The following is a 15,524-nucleotide window of genomic DNA, read 5'->3' on the forward strand; positions in this document are numbered from 1 at the left end:
CAAATTTGCTGTGTTTGTTTTTGATAAATTTTTATTTTATAAATAACAATTGACTAAGTTAAATCATGATTTCAATCATATTTTAGTATGTAGTAAAAAAACTAATTTTTCATCAATATTTTCTAAAAAATAATACTATTTTTTAACAAAAGTAGTAAATTATAATACTTTTTTAATAAAATATATTAGGTATGAATAAGGAATTCTGCAAAATTGCTTATTTTACAATTTTGAAAATAGTAGAAGAAATGCTACTTTTTCTAAAAAGTATACATTTTTTAATTTTTAGAAAATAATATTAATATTCATAATTTACTACTTTTTTTAACAAAAAGTAGTAAATTATGTTACTTTTTGTAGTAAATTATGTTTTTTTATTATAAGCGTTAAAATATGATTCTAAAAATATATTTATTTTTAAATTTTAAAAATAGTAGTAGAAATACTACTTTTTCTAAAAAGTACTAAATTTGTTAATTTTAGCTTAGAATATAATTGTTCAATAAATATCCATTAAGATCACATAATTTGTTTGGAAATTTTCTAAAAATTATTCAGTTTACTACTATTTTTTTAAGAAAAAGTAGTAAATTATGTAATTCTTTTACTAAGATATAATAAGCGTTTAAATTTAATTCCAAAAATATATTTATTTTTCGTTTTTAAAAATAGTAGTAGAAATACTACTTTTTCTAAAAAGTACTAAATTTGTTAATTTTAGCTTAGAATATAATTGTTTAATAAATATCCATTAAGATCACATAACTTGTTTGCAAATTTTCTAAAAATTATTGAGTTTACTACTATTTTTTTTAACAAAAAGTAGTAAATTATGTAAATTTTTTGCTAAGATATAATAAGCGTTAAAAAGTATTTCATAAAATATATTTATTTTTCAATTTCAAAAATAGTAGTAGAAATACTACTTTTTTAAAAAAGTGATAAATTTGTTAATTTTTGCTTAGATTATAATTGTTCAATAAATATCCATTAAGATCATTTAATTTTGTTTGCTAATTTTCAATAAAGTATTAAATTTACTACTATTTTTTCAACTAAAAGTAGTAAATTTTGTTATTTATTTAATAAGACATAATAAGCATAAAAATCTAATTGTAAAAACATGTTTATTTTTGGATTTTAAAAATAGTAGTAGAAATACTAATTTTTCTAAAAAGTATTAAATTTGTTAATTTTAGCTTAGAATATAATTGATTAATAAATATCCATTAAGATCACATAACTTGTTTGCAAATTTTCTAAAAATTATTGAGTTTACTACTATTTTTTTTAACAAAAAGTAGTAAATTATGTAAATTTTTTACTAAGATATAATAAGCGTTAAAATGTAGTTCATAAAATAGATTTATTTTTAAATTTCAAAAATAGTAGTAGAGATACTACTTTTTCTAAAAAATGATAAATTTGTTATTTTTTGCTTAGAATATAAATGTTCAATAAATATCAATTAAGATCACATAATTTTGTTTGCTAATTTTCTATAAAGTATTAAATTTACTACTATTTTTTCAACTAAAAGTAGTAAATTTTGTTTTTTATTTAATAAGACATAATAAGCATGAAAATCTAATTGTAGAAATGTTTATTTTTGGATTTTAAAAATAGTAGTAGAAATACTACTTTTTCTAAAAAGTATTAAATTTGTTAATTTTAGCTTAGAATATAATTGTTTAATAAATATCCATTAAAATCCCATAACTTGTTAGCAAAATTTCTAAAAATTATTGAGTTAGCTACTATTTTTTTTAACAAAAAGTAGTAAATTATGTAAATTTTTTACTAAGATATACATAATAAGCGTTAAAATGTATTTTATAAAATATATTTATTTTTCAATTTCAAAAATAGTAGTAGAAATACTACTTTTTTAAAAAAGTGATAAATTTGTTAATTTTTGCTTAGAATATAATTGTTCAATAAATATTCATTAAGATAACATAATTTTGTTTGCTTATTTTCTATAAAGTATTAAATTTACTACTATTTTTTCAACTAAAAGTAGTAAATTTAGTTATTTATTTAATAAGACATAATAAGCATAAAAATCTAATTGTAAAAACATGTTTATTTTTGGATTTTAAAAATAGTAGTAGAAATACTACTTTTTCTAAAAAGTACTAAATTTGTTAATTGTTTAATAAATATCCATGAAGATCACATATTTTTTTTGCAAATTTTCTAAAAATTATTGAGTTTACTACTATTTTTTTTAACAAAAAGTAGTAAATTATGTAAATTTTTTACTAAGATATAATAAGCGTTAAAATGTATTTCATAAAATAGATTTATTTTTAAATTTCAAAAATAGTAGTAGAAATACTACTTTTTTAAAAAAGTGATAAATTTGTTAATTTTTGCTTAGATTATAATTGTTCAATAAATATCCATTAAGATCATTTAATTTTGTTTGTTAATTTTCAATAAAGTATTAAATTTACTACTATTTTTTCAAGTAAAAGTAGTAAATTTTGGCCCATAATCATAGTCAGAAATAAAGTATATTTTAATAGAAATAAAGTCGTATTTACTTAAGAGTGGACTTTAGGTCTACCATAGACAAGTTAAAGTATATTTTTGACGTTAAAGTCGACTGTAAATATAAAACAAGCTGAAGCTGTTATTAACTCATTTAACAACAGCATCAGCTGTTCTTCGCCATGTAAAAAAGTTCGGCAAAAAGTAAAAAAAAATATGTTACAAGAATTTGGGAGAGATTTTGCAATTATTGAACAGTTATCAATAAATCAATAGTACCAAAATATTCTAAATATGATATTAATCTTATCTTTTCCATTTTTCCACCACAAAAAACTTTTTTTCTTTAGTTGTCCCGGTTACTTTTACTGTTTACCTTTTTTGGTTTTTGTTTTAATTTTCTATGTCAGCTGTTCAGCGGTGCCACTTGTCCGTATTTCGTTGTATATTGTATGAAAACATTTTCTACATTTGAGGTGACACCCAGTTAAAGTCGGTTCAATTTAAAACATACTTTAATTTTGACTATAGTTGGGAAATAATATAAAGCGGGTTTTTAATTTAAAGTTGTTTTTAAAAAGAACCGACTTTAGTGTTTGACTATGATTATGGGCCTTTGTTATTTATTTAATAAGACATAATAAGCATGAAAATCTAATTGTAAAAATATGTTTATTTTTGGATTTTAAAAATAGTAGTAGAAATACTACTTTTTCTAAAAAGTGCTAAATTTGTTAATTTTAGCTTAGAATATAATTGTTTAATAAATATTTTTTTTGGCAAATTTTCTAAAAATTATTGAGTTTACTACTATTTTTTTTAACAAAAAGTAGTAAATTATGTAAATTTTTTACTAAGATATAATAAGCGTTAAAATGTATTTCATAAAATATATTTATTTTCCAATTTCAAAAATAGTAGTAGAAATACTACATTTTTAAAAAAGTGATAAATTTGTTAATTTTTGCTTAGAATATAATTGTTCAATAAATATCCTTTAAGACCACATAATTTTGTTTGCTAATTTTCTATAAAGTATTAAATTTACTACTATTTTTTCAACTAAAAGTAGTAAATTTTGTTATTTATTTAATAAGACATAATAAGCATGAAAATCTAATTGTAGAAATATGTTTATTTTTGGATTTTAAAAATAGTAGTAGAAATACTACTTTTTCTAAAAAGTACTAAATTTGTTAATTTTAGCTTAGAATATAATTGTTTAATAAATATCCATTAAAATCCCATAACTTGTTAGCAAATTTTCTAAAAATTATTGAGTTTACTACTATTTTTTTTAACAAAAAGCAGTAAATTATGTAAATTTTTTACTAAGATATAATAAGCGTTAAAATGTATTTCATAAAATATATTTATTTTTCAATTTCAAAAATAGTAGTAGAAATACTACTTTTTTTAAAAAGTGATAAATTTGTTAATTTTTGCTTAGAATATAATTGTTTAATAAATATCCATTAAGATCATATAATTTTGTTTGTTAATTTTCAATAAAGTATTAAATTTACTACTATTTTTTTAACTAAAAGTAGTAAATTTTGTTATTTATTTAATAGGACATAATAAGCATAAAAATCTTATTGTAAAAATATGTTTATTTTTGGATTTTAAAAATAGTAGTAGAAATACTACTTTTTGTAAAAAGTGCTAAATTTTGTTAGTTTTGTGATTAGAATATAACTATTCAATAAAATAATTTGTTTCCAAATTTTCTAAAAAGTATTGAGGTTACTACTATTTTTTTTTATAATAAAAAGTAGTAAATTTACTAAAATATAATACTACTGATATGGAGTTAAGTTACAAAAATTTATTTTGGTACTAACATTGAGTTTTATTTTGTACCATTGTTTTCTTAAAGTACTTCTTACTTAGTATATTAGATGATTTTTGGTACTTTGTTACCAATCTAATGTTTAGATTCTTTTCCTGATTTGTAGCTGCTGTTGATGATGTGCATAAACAAATAAAGGGACAGACAGACAAACATACATACAGTGGCGCTCACTTTATGCGCAAGTACTTTAATTGAGAGCATTTTGATGTCATAATTCTTGAGTGTAGCTTTAGGGACGCTTAAATTACTTCAATCAACAATGTGCAGTGATTGACAAACCGTTTTTATATTTATTTCTTTGGCTTTCATGTCTTGTCTCTACACATACACACAATTTGTATTTGTTGCTGTTGATTATTCCATAAGATTTTTTTCCTATTTTTACTGGATTGTTATGGCTTTTTTCTTAATTTATATTTTTTTTTGGGCCGTTAAGGGTATTGAGTTGTTTTGCCTATTTTTATGAATGTATGATTAGGGGGCTTCAATAATAGAATCTGTGTGAGTGTGTGTTTTGTTTGTGTGTGTGTAATAATTCCCCCTTTTACCTTCATAAAGTGCATGAAATTTGTTCTTTTGTTTTTTTTTATATTTTTGTTCCCTTTTGCTTTCAATTTCATTTAGTTGCCTTGTTTTAGTTATTTGTTACTTTTTGTGGTTGCTGTAGTTGTTGTTGTATGTTTGCTGGTGTGTGTGTTTGAATTTTTACTATTGCGGTAAACAGAAAAATGTTAAACTTGGGATTTGAAATTATTAAAAAAGCCAAACAAAAACAACAACAAAATATTAGAAACTCTGTGTGTGTGTGAGTGCTTGTTTGCCACCCAGCAGTTAAGCAAGTAGTCAATGTATCCCTTAAAGACAGTAATTGTCACAAATGTCTTATCACTTGGCTGACTCCATTTTATATATTTTGGTCATTTGACACGTGTGTGCACTTTGTAGTGCAGAGAGAAGACAATTGGTTACTTTATGCATCCCAAGTAATCTAGCGTGAAGACAATTGTCACTTAAGTGTCTCTAAGTAATCTAGAGTGTAGTCACTTTAAACGTTTTGTGAGTAATTCGTACAAACTGGTTTTTTACAAATTGTGTTAATATAATTCTCATACAGTTTATTTTTGTTTTTGCTTAAGTATACTGATATCGCATGTAACATAGCATGAAGTCAATAGTCACTTTAGTGTCTCTTAGCAACCTATGGTGAAGTCACTTCAAACTTTTTTTTGTACTGCAGTTTATTTTACCCACCAGAAGCGTTGACTACCTTCGATCAGCTATCCAATAGTCACATTGTAATCAAAAGGGTCAATTGACCCCCTGCTTAGGACATGCATGTGTTAAAATAACTAGTCAAGTAACTGATCAAGTAACCAGTTACAAAGCTAGCAAGGTAACTGACGCTATGTAACCAGTTTGTGAATCCAATGCGTTGCCTACTTTGGACCAGCTATTAGACAGTCCCATTGTAATCAAAAATAGACAATTGACCCCCTGCCTAGGACATGCCCGTGTTAAAATGACTAGTCATGTGGCTATTGAAGTAACTAGCTCCCACCCTAAATGATGGGTAAAATCACTAGTTCGGTACTGTCTCCTAGAACTGCTGGGCAGCATCAAGACTGCATTAGTAGTAGTAGTAGTCATGTATCTGTGTGCGTTGTTGTGAGTGTGTAGAAGTTGATGGTACTAAAAACATGTTGGAGTACTTTCTATATTTTACTTTTTTTTTGCTATGAGGATACTACAAGTGTTTTATTTTGTGTGTGTTCTTAAATCACTAAATACGAGGGCAGTAATTGGAATATCTAAAATAATTTACACAAACACCAGAAAAATCTTGCTCCCTAGAAGATTTTATTTAAATCTTCTTAATTTCTAGTATTTGAGAAATTGTAACTAAAAATATATTAAAAAATTTTGAACCTTAAGTCCCTTTTCCGACTTTATTTCTATAAGTCTATGCAGTAGCTCCCACATTATTCTGTGTTGGAAAGTTATTTACTTTAATAGTGGTTTTCGTTTCTCTATATATGTCTATATATTTCCTTAACTAGTGTTGGTGGAAAAAGAGAAATTTTATGAGGTTGTTTTTCTGTTTTAGTTTTTTTTTATTATTTCGGCATTTTCAAGCAGTTTATAAAATTCATTAAGTATTTTTTGTTTTGCTTTACTTTTTTTTTGATAAAGTTTAAATGAATAGTAGAACTTTAAATAATTAATTAAAAAAAAAGAAAGAAAGTTGAAAGCAAAAGAGTAATATGAGCAGTTTTCAGCAGAGATTGAAAATCAATTGCAAGTTAAAGAGAAAACTTAACACATTTTAATGAATTTAAAATAAATTTGATAGCAACAGCAGGAAAAGTGAAAGTTTGAAAAAAATATTTATTTTATACAAGTTATACAAATAATTAACTTACCTTATAAATGTTTAGAGCCTAAAATATGGGAAACATATCATAAAATTTAAAATAAATTAAAATTTTTAATGATTATGACAGCCTAACTGAAGTTTTTAATGACCTTTATATACCGAAAATTATCATATAACATCGTTATGTTATTAATAATATTTTAATAACATTTTTTTAAAAAAAAACTTTATTATTTTGTCAATTTTAAAAATAGTAGTAGAAATACTACTTTTTCTAAAAAGTACTAAATTTGTTATTTTTTGCTTACAATATAATTTTTCAATAAATATCCTTTAAGACAACATAATTTTTTTTTTAAATTTTCCAAAAACTAATGATTTTACTACTATTTTTTTAACAAAAATTTGTAAATTATGTTACTTATTTACTAAGATATAATAAGCGTTAAAATCTAATTCTAAAAATATCAATATTTTTGAATTTTAAAAATAGTAGTAGAAATACTACTTTTTCTAGAAACAACAAAATTTGTTATTTTTTTGTTTAGAATATAACTGTTCAATTAATATACGTTAAGTTAACATATTTTTTTTGGCAAAATTTCTAAAAAGTAGTGATTTTACTACTATTTTTTTAACAAAAAGTAGTAAATTATGTTATTTATTTACTGAGATATAATAAATGTTAAAATGTAATTCTAAAAATATCTTTATTTTTCGATTTTAAAAATAGTAGTAGAAATACTACTTTTTCTAAAAAGTACTAAATTTGTTATTTTTTTTGCTTAGAATATAACTGTTCAATTAATATACATTAAGTTAATATAATTTTTTTGGCAAAATTTCTAAAAAGTATTGATTTTACTACTATTTTTTAACAAAAAGTAGTAAATTATGTAATTCATTTACTAAGATATAATAAGCGTTAAAATATGATTCTAAAAATATCTTTATTTCTCGATTTTAAAAATAGTAGTAGAAATACTACTTTTTCTAAAAAGTACTAAAACAGTTATTTTTGCTTAGAATATAACTGTTCAATTAAATACGTTAAGTTAACATAATTTTTTTGGAAAAATTTCTAAAAATTATTGAGTTTACTACTATTTTTTTTAACAAAAAGTAGTAAATTATGTTACTTATCTACTAAGATATAATAAGCGTTAAAATGTAATTCTAAAAATATCTTTACTTCTCGATTTTAAAAATAGTAGTAGAAATACTACTTTTTCTAAAAAGTACTAAATTTGTTAATTTTAACTTAGAATATAATTGTTTAATAATTATCCATTAAGATCACATAACTTGTTTGCAAATTTTCTAAAAATTATTGAGTTTACTACTATTTTTTAACAAAAAGTAGTAAATTATATTACTTATCTACTAAGATACAATAAGCGTTAAAATATGATTCTAAAAATATCTTTATTTCTCGATTTTAAAAATAGTAGTAGAAATACTACTTTTTATAAAAAGTACTAAATTAGTTAATTTTAGCTTAGAATATAATTGTTTAATAATTATCCATTAAGACCACATAACTTGTTTGCAAATTTTCTAAAAATTATTAAGTTTACTAATATTTTTTTAACAAAAAGTAGTAAATTATGTTACTTATCTACTAAGATATAATAAGCGTTAAAATGTAATTCTTAAAATATATTTATTTCTCCATTTTAAAAATAGTAGTAGAAATACTACTTTTTCTAAAAACTACTAAATTTGTTATTTTTTTTATTAGAATATAACTACTCAATAAATATCCATTAAGACCACATAATTTGTTTGCAAATTTAATACAAATTATTGTGTTTACTACTATTTTTTTAAAAAAAAGTAGGAAATTATGTTACTTATCTACTAAGATATAATAAGCGTAAAAATGTAATTCTAAAAATATCTTTATTTCTCGATTTTAAAAATAGTAGTAGAAATACTACTTTTTCTAAAAAGTGATAAATTTGTTAATTTTTGCATAGAATATAATTCTTCAATAAATATCCATTAAGATCACATAATTTATTTGAAATATTTCTAAAAAGTAATGAGTTTACTACTATTTTTTCAACAAAAAGTAGTAAATTATGTTAATTATTTAATAAGATATAATAAGTGCTAAAACTTAATTCTAAAAATATCTTTATTTTTCGATTTTAAAAATAGTAGTAGAAATACTACTTTTTCTAAAAAGCGATAAATTTGTTAATTTTAGCTAAGAATATTATTGTTTAATAATTATCCATTAAGATCACATAACTTGTTTGCAAATTTTCCAAAAACTAATGATTTTACTACTATTTTTTTACAAAACTGTTTAAATTTTATTAATTATTTACTAACATATAATAAGTGTTAAAATCTAATTCTAAAAATATCTTTACTTCTCGATTTTAAAAATAGTAGTAGAAATACTACTTTTTCTAAAAAGTACTAAATTTGTTAATTTTAGATTAGATATAATTGTTTAATAATTATCCATTAAGATCACATAACTTGTTTGCAAATTTTTTTAAAAATTATTGAGTTTACTACTATTTTTTTAAAAAAAAGTATTAAATTATGTTACTTATATACTAAGATATAATAAGCGTTAAAATATGATTCCAAAAATATCTTTATTTTTGGATTTTAAAAATAGTAGTAGAAATACTACTTTTTCTAAAAAGTACTAAAACAGTTATTTTTTGCTTAGAATATAATTGTTCAATAAATATCCATTAAGACCAAATATTTTTTTTTGCAAATTTTCTAAAAAATATTGGTTCTACTACTATTTTTTTAACAAAAAGTAATAATTTATATTACTTACTTACTAAGATATGATAAGCTTAAAAAAGTAATTTTAAAAATATGTTTTTTTCTGGAATTTAAAAATAGTAGTAGAAATACTACTTTTTCTAAATTTGTTATTTTTTGCTTAGAATATAATTTTACAACAAATACCAATAAATACCACAAATTTGTTTGTTTAAATAAAACACTGATGATTTTCACTGGTTTTTTTTATAGTAATTTTTATTTTTAAAAAAATATTTACTTGACTTTACCCATAATAATAAAAAAATTATTACTTAAACAATTAGTAAAAATTAAAAGTTTTCTTTTTAACAAAAAGAACATAAAACTAAAGAACTAAAAGTAAAAAAAAATATAGAATTTTGAAACATAAAATTTGGAACTGAAATGAACTAAAATGAAACCAAATAGTAACTAAAAAATAATAAAGGATTAAACAAATAACGAGTATTTTTAAAATATTTTACTCAAACACTCGTTAAAATGAATACCCTTAATAAAGTAGACATATTTATATTTTTGTATGTTAAATTTTTATAAAACTATAAATAACTTTTGGTAAATAAGTACATACATACAAATTATTATTTACTATACAGAAATCAAAAAATAAAAATAAAATAAAGTAAAGTAAAAATAATAATAAATCAGAATCATAATCTTCAAAGTAACACTCACACACTTGTACAGAGAAATATATATTTTTTTAAATGAAAAATTTCCCAAAATCACTTTTACAAAAACAAAAATTTAAACACTTGATACAGCAGCACAAACGCCAAAGTGTAGACCGCAAACAGAGTGCTGTAGTGTAAAATCTTTAAGCTGCAAAAAAAAGTAGAAAAAACACAAACAAATATTATTCCATTTAAATGCAAAAAAAAATAGAAAAGGTATCAACATCGTCAGCTTCAACGTCAATACGGTTTCAAAGCAAAAACAAAAACATAAACATACCGTTCATGACGTTTTATTGATTCTGGTATTGTGCTGGGATCATCTTTAACCACATACTGGCGTACACCCACCAAACTCAATTGAAACACTTCGGTCCAGTTTAGATTGCGCATATCGAATGCAAACAAATGTTTATCCGCTGATTCCAATTTACTGGAGAGTGCTCGCACATTGTCATTGTCGAATTTGAAATCATTTGCCGAAAAATATTCCATCAGTGAGCAGAATTTGTGGATTTTGCGATAAATTTTTAACATTCTAAAAATGACAAACAAAAAAATACAGCATAAATATCAACAAAAACAATAAAAAAAATGAAAGGATATAGGAGCCGTAACAATAGCAACAACAAAAAAGTGGAAGTGGGTTAATAAAAATGTATCTGTATGATAAAAAGGATGAAAACACGTACAAATTCAACGAGACACAGATACTGACACAATCACAGACAGTCCAACAGACACATGTATATGAATAATATTCATTTTTATCACCTTTTATTTTTGTCTATAATAAAATTGACCTAAAAACAACAACTATTTCAGTCTTTGTTCAATTCTAGTTCAGTCCTAGTTCAGTTCTAGTTCAGTTCTAGTTCAGTTCTAGTTCAGTTCTAGTTCAGTTCTAGTTCAGTTCTAGTTCAGTTCTAGTTCAGTTCTAGTTCAGTTCTAGTTCAGTTCTAGTTCTAGTTCAGTTCTAGTTCAGTTCTAGTTCAGTTCTAGTTCAGTTCAGTTCTAGTTCTAGTTCAGTTCTAGTTCAGTTCTAGTTCAGTTCTAGTTCAGTTCTAGTTCAGTTCTAGTTCAGTTCTAGTTCAGTTCTAGTTCAGTTCTAGTTCAGTTCTAGTTCTAGTTCAGTTCTAGTTCAGTTCTAGTTCAGTTCTAGTTCAGTTCAGTTCTAGTTCTAGTTCAGTTCTAGTTCAGTTCTAGTTCAGTTCTAGTTCAGTTCTAGTTCAGTTCTAGTTCAGTTCTAGTTCAGTTCTAGTTCAGTTCTAGTTCTAGTTCAGTTCTAGTTCAGTTCTAGTTCAGTTCTAGTTCAGTTCAGTTCTAGTTCTAGTTCAGTTCTAGTTCAGTTCTAGTTCAGTTCTAGTTCAGTTCTAGTTCAGTTCTAGTTCAGTTCTAGTTCAGTTCTAGTTCAGTTCTAGTTCAGTTCTAGTTCAAGTTCAGTTCTAGTTCAAGTTCAGTTCTAGTTCAGTTCTAGTTCAGTTCTAGTTCAGTTCTAGTTCAGTTCTAGTTCAGTTCTAGTTCAGTTCTAGTTCAGTTCTAGTTCAGTTCTAGTTCAGTTCTAGTTCAGTTCTAGTTCAGTTCTAGTTCAGTTCTAGTTCAGTTCTAGTTCAGTTCTAGTTCAGTTCTAGTTCAGTTCTAGTTCAGTTCTAGTTCAGTTCTAGTTCAGTTCTAGTTCAGTTCTAGTTCAGTTCTAGTTCAGTTCTAGTTCAGTTCTAGTTCAGTTCTAGTTCAGTTCTAGTTCAGTTCTAGTTCAGTTCTAGTTCAGTTCTAGTTCAGTTCTAGTTCAGTTCTAGTTCAGTTCTAGTTCAGTTCTAGTTCAGTTCTAGTTCAGTTCTAGTTCAGTTCTAGTTCAGTTCTAGTTCAGTTCTAGTTCAGTTCTAGTTCAGTTCTAGTTCAGTTCTAGTTCAGTTCTAGTTCAGTTCTAGTTCAGTTCTAGTTCAGTTCTAGTTCAGTTCTAGTTCAGTTCTAGTTCAGTTCTAGTTCAGTTCTAGTTCAGTTCTAGTTCAGTTCTAGTTCAGTTCTAGTTCAGTTCTAGTTCAGTTCTAGTTCAGTTCTAGTTCAGTTCTAGTTCAGTTCTAGTTCAGTTCTAGTTCAGTTCTAGTTCAGTTCTAGTTCAGTTCTAGTTCAGTTCTAGTTCAGTTCTAGTTCAGTTCTAGTTCAGTTCTAGTTCTAGTTCAGTTCTAGTTCAGTTCTAGTTCAGTTCTAGTTCAGTTCTAGTTCAGTTCTAGTTCAGTTCTAGTTCAGTTCTAGTTCAGTTCTAGTTCAGTTCTAGTTCAGTTCTAGTTCAGTTCTAGTTCAGTTCTAGTTCAGTTCTAGTTCAGTTCTAGTTCAGTTCTAGTTCAGTTCTAGTTCAGTTCTAGTTCAGTTCTAGTTCAGTTCTAGTTCAGTTCTAGTTCAGTTCTAGTTCAGTTCTAGTTCAGTTCTAGTTCAGTTCTAGTTCAGTTCTAGTTCAGTTCTAGTTCAGTTCTAGTTCAGTTCTAGTTCAGTTCTAGTTCAGTTCTAGTTCAGTTCTAGTTCAGTTCTAGTTCAGTTCTAGTTCAGTTCTAGTTCAGTTCTAGTTCAGTTCTAGTTCAGTTCTAGTTCAGTTCTAGTTCAGTTCTAGTTCAGTTCTAGTTCAGTTCTAGTTCAGTTCTAGTTCAGTTCTAGTTCAGTTCTAGTTCAGTTCTAGTTCAGTTCTAGTTCAGTTCTAGTTCAGTTCTAGTTCAGTTCTAGTTCAGTTCTAGTTCAGTTCTAGTTCAGTTCTAGTTCAGTTCTAGTTCAGTTCTAGTTCAGTTCTAGTTCAGTTCTGGTTCAGTTCTAGTTCAGTTCTAGTTCAGTTCTAGTTCTAGTTCAGTTCTAGTTCAGTTCTAGTTCAGTTCTACTTTAGTTCTAGTTCAGTTCTAGTTCAGTTCTAGTTCAGTTCTGGTTCAGTTCTGGTTCAGTTCTAGTTCAGTTCTAGTTCAGTTCTAGTTCTAGTTCAGTTCTAGTTCAGTTCTAGTTCAGTTCTAGTTCAGTTCTACTTTAGTTCTAGTTCAGTTCTAGTTCAGTTCTAGTTCATGTGTCTATTACATTTGAATTGAAGGCATTTAATCCTGATTTTTATTAAAATTTCTTTGTGAACTTTATTAACCAAAACATAATTTATCTGTCAATTTGGCTACATACTGCCGCATTTTATTACCCCCTGATTGATGCTTCCCTTTGACAACAAAATGTTGCTTTCAAACAAATTTTAATCTCTAGTGTAAACAAGTGTGTGTGTGTGTGTGATTGTGGTAACACATCCTTGTCTAGCTGTATGCCAGCATATGAATCTGTATTGCGTACGTGTCACATCTCATATTGGGTTACAATGTCTGCACATACCTTTAAACATTAATACACAAATAAGTCAGAATCATATATTACCTGGGCTTTTTACCAATCACCAGCAGTAACATGTCCATAAAGAGGGCGGGTAATGTATGATAGAAAAATGCCAATATATAAAATTGAAATTTTGTGGGAACAATCGTAAAACGTGGATACCAAATCGATTTGCGTAACGGCAAGCTTTTACCACATTCTGTACCAAATGTAATGTATTCACGCCATGTTGACATATTGTTGGCATCCGGTACATAATTATAAATGGGTGTGTTGTCATAACTGTAAAATGCCATCAATAACAATGCCAACAACGAACAGAACAGAACAGAAAAAAACAAAAAAAAAACATGAATTTAAATTTATCAATTGTAAAGGAATTTGTGGCAGGCCACAAACAAGAGCGAATAAAACGATACATACGTATTTCTAGCAATGTCCCAGGCACTAGTTAACAAGGCATTCACACACAAATCCACAGGCACTAATTGGGCCTTGTTGTCCACATTGCCGCTAAACACACGTAAAACACCCGAGCCCACGCCCACAATAATGCCGCAAGGTCCATACATGTTGTCTATCCAGCCGGTAATGGGTTCGCGGTAGGTGGTAATAACTAAAAACAAACAAAAATATTTACCAAAATTTTATTGCAACAATTACAGTTGTTTAAACTTGCAACTCACCTATACCCGGACGGAATATGGTCACTGGCAAATTTCCTGCATAATTCTGCACTATATCCTCGGCCAACACTTTCGTAAATGTGTACGTATTCGGGAATCCTTTAATAATGGTGGGCGTTAGCAAATTCAGAGTCTGCTCATCCAAACATTCTCCCAATTTGCAGGCATTATCACCCGACAAAGGTGAATTGTAGAATTTCTCTTGTATATAACGACGATTGCAGTGAGCAAATGCTGTCGAAACATGCACCACAGCCTTGAGGTGCACAATTTCCTTGGCCAATCTCAAAATCTCCTTGGTGCCATTGACATTAATGGCAATGGCCATTTTCAGTTTCTCATCGAAACGCACGGTAGCAGCACCATGTATAACAATATTCACATTATCCTTGAGGAGCTCACGATCTTCCATGGAGATGCCCAAACCCAGTTGTGATACATCTCCGGAGATGAGGGTGATTTTTTCACGATATGTTGGATTGCTCTTTTTTAAAAGTTGAAAAACCTAAAGTTTGAAAGAAAACAAGGGCTACATAAGAAATTTCTAACTTTCTAGGGAATATTCAAAATACTAACTGGATCATTGAAAATATCATCGAGACGGGATTGGACATCTTTACCCTTTTTAGTGCGTATGAGTAGAAATATTTGGCCAACATCGGTGACTCGTAAAAGTTTTTCAATTATAACTGGAAATAAAAGAGAGATATTTAGAACAGAACTAGAACAGAACTAGAACAGAACTAGAACAGAACTAGAACAGAACTAGAACAGAACTAGAACAGAACTAGAATAGAACTAGAATAGAACTAGAACAGAACTAGAACAGAACTAGAACAGAACTAGAAAAGAACTAGAACAGAACTAGAACAGAACTAGAACAGAACTAGAACAGAAATAGAACAGAACTAGAACAGAACTAGAACAGAACTAGAACAGAACTAGAACAGAACTAGAACAGAACAGAACTAGAACAGAACTAGAACAGAACTAGAACAGAACTAGAACAGAACTAGAACAGAACTAGAACAGAACTAGAACAGAACTAGAACAGAACTAGAACAGAACTAGAACAGAACTAGAACAGAACTAGAACAGAACTAGAACAGAACTAGAACAGAACTAGAACAGAACTAGAACAGAACTAGAACAGAACTAGAACAGAACTAGAACAGAACTAGAACAGAACTAGAACAGAACTAGAACAGAACTAGAACAGAACTAGAACAGAACTAGAACAGAACTAGAACAGAACTAGAACAGAACTAGAACAGAACTAGAACAGAACTAGA

General features: G+C 26.2%; 1 protein-coding gene across 1 annotated transcript in view; it reads right to left on the reverse strand.

The window, feature by feature from the left end:
• Positions 1 to 9,712: 9,712 nt before the first annotated feature.
• The window catches only part of wat (waterproof), a 105,237-nt gene continuing 99,425 nt past the window's right edge, over positions 9,713 to 15,524 (reverse strand). Inside the window, exons 4-9 of the mRNA XM_065499146.1 lie at positions 14,809 to 14,921; positions 14,233 to 14,737; positions 13,970 to 14,162; positions 13,589 to 13,828; positions 10,479 to 10,736; positions 9,713 to 10,346 (exon numbers count right to left, since the gene is read on the reverse strand). Of these exons, the coding sequence (XP_065355218.1) occupies positions 10,256 to 10,346; positions 10,479 to 10,736; positions 13,589 to 13,828; positions 13,970 to 14,162; positions 14,233 to 14,737; positions 14,809 to 14,921 (1,400 nt within the window). The 3' untranslated portion in view covers positions 9,713 to 10,255. The remainder of the gene's footprint in view (positions 10,347 to 10,478; positions 10,737 to 13,588; positions 13,829 to 13,969; positions 14,163 to 14,232; positions 14,738 to 14,808; positions 14,922 to 15,524) is intronic.

This window comes from Calliphora vicina, chromosome 1 (assembly GCF_958450345.1).
Source record: "Calliphora vicina chromosome 1, idCalVici1.1, whole genome shotgun sequence".
Lineage (NCBI taxonomy): Eukaryota > Metazoa > Arthropoda > Insecta > Diptera > Calliphoridae > Calliphora > Calliphora vicina.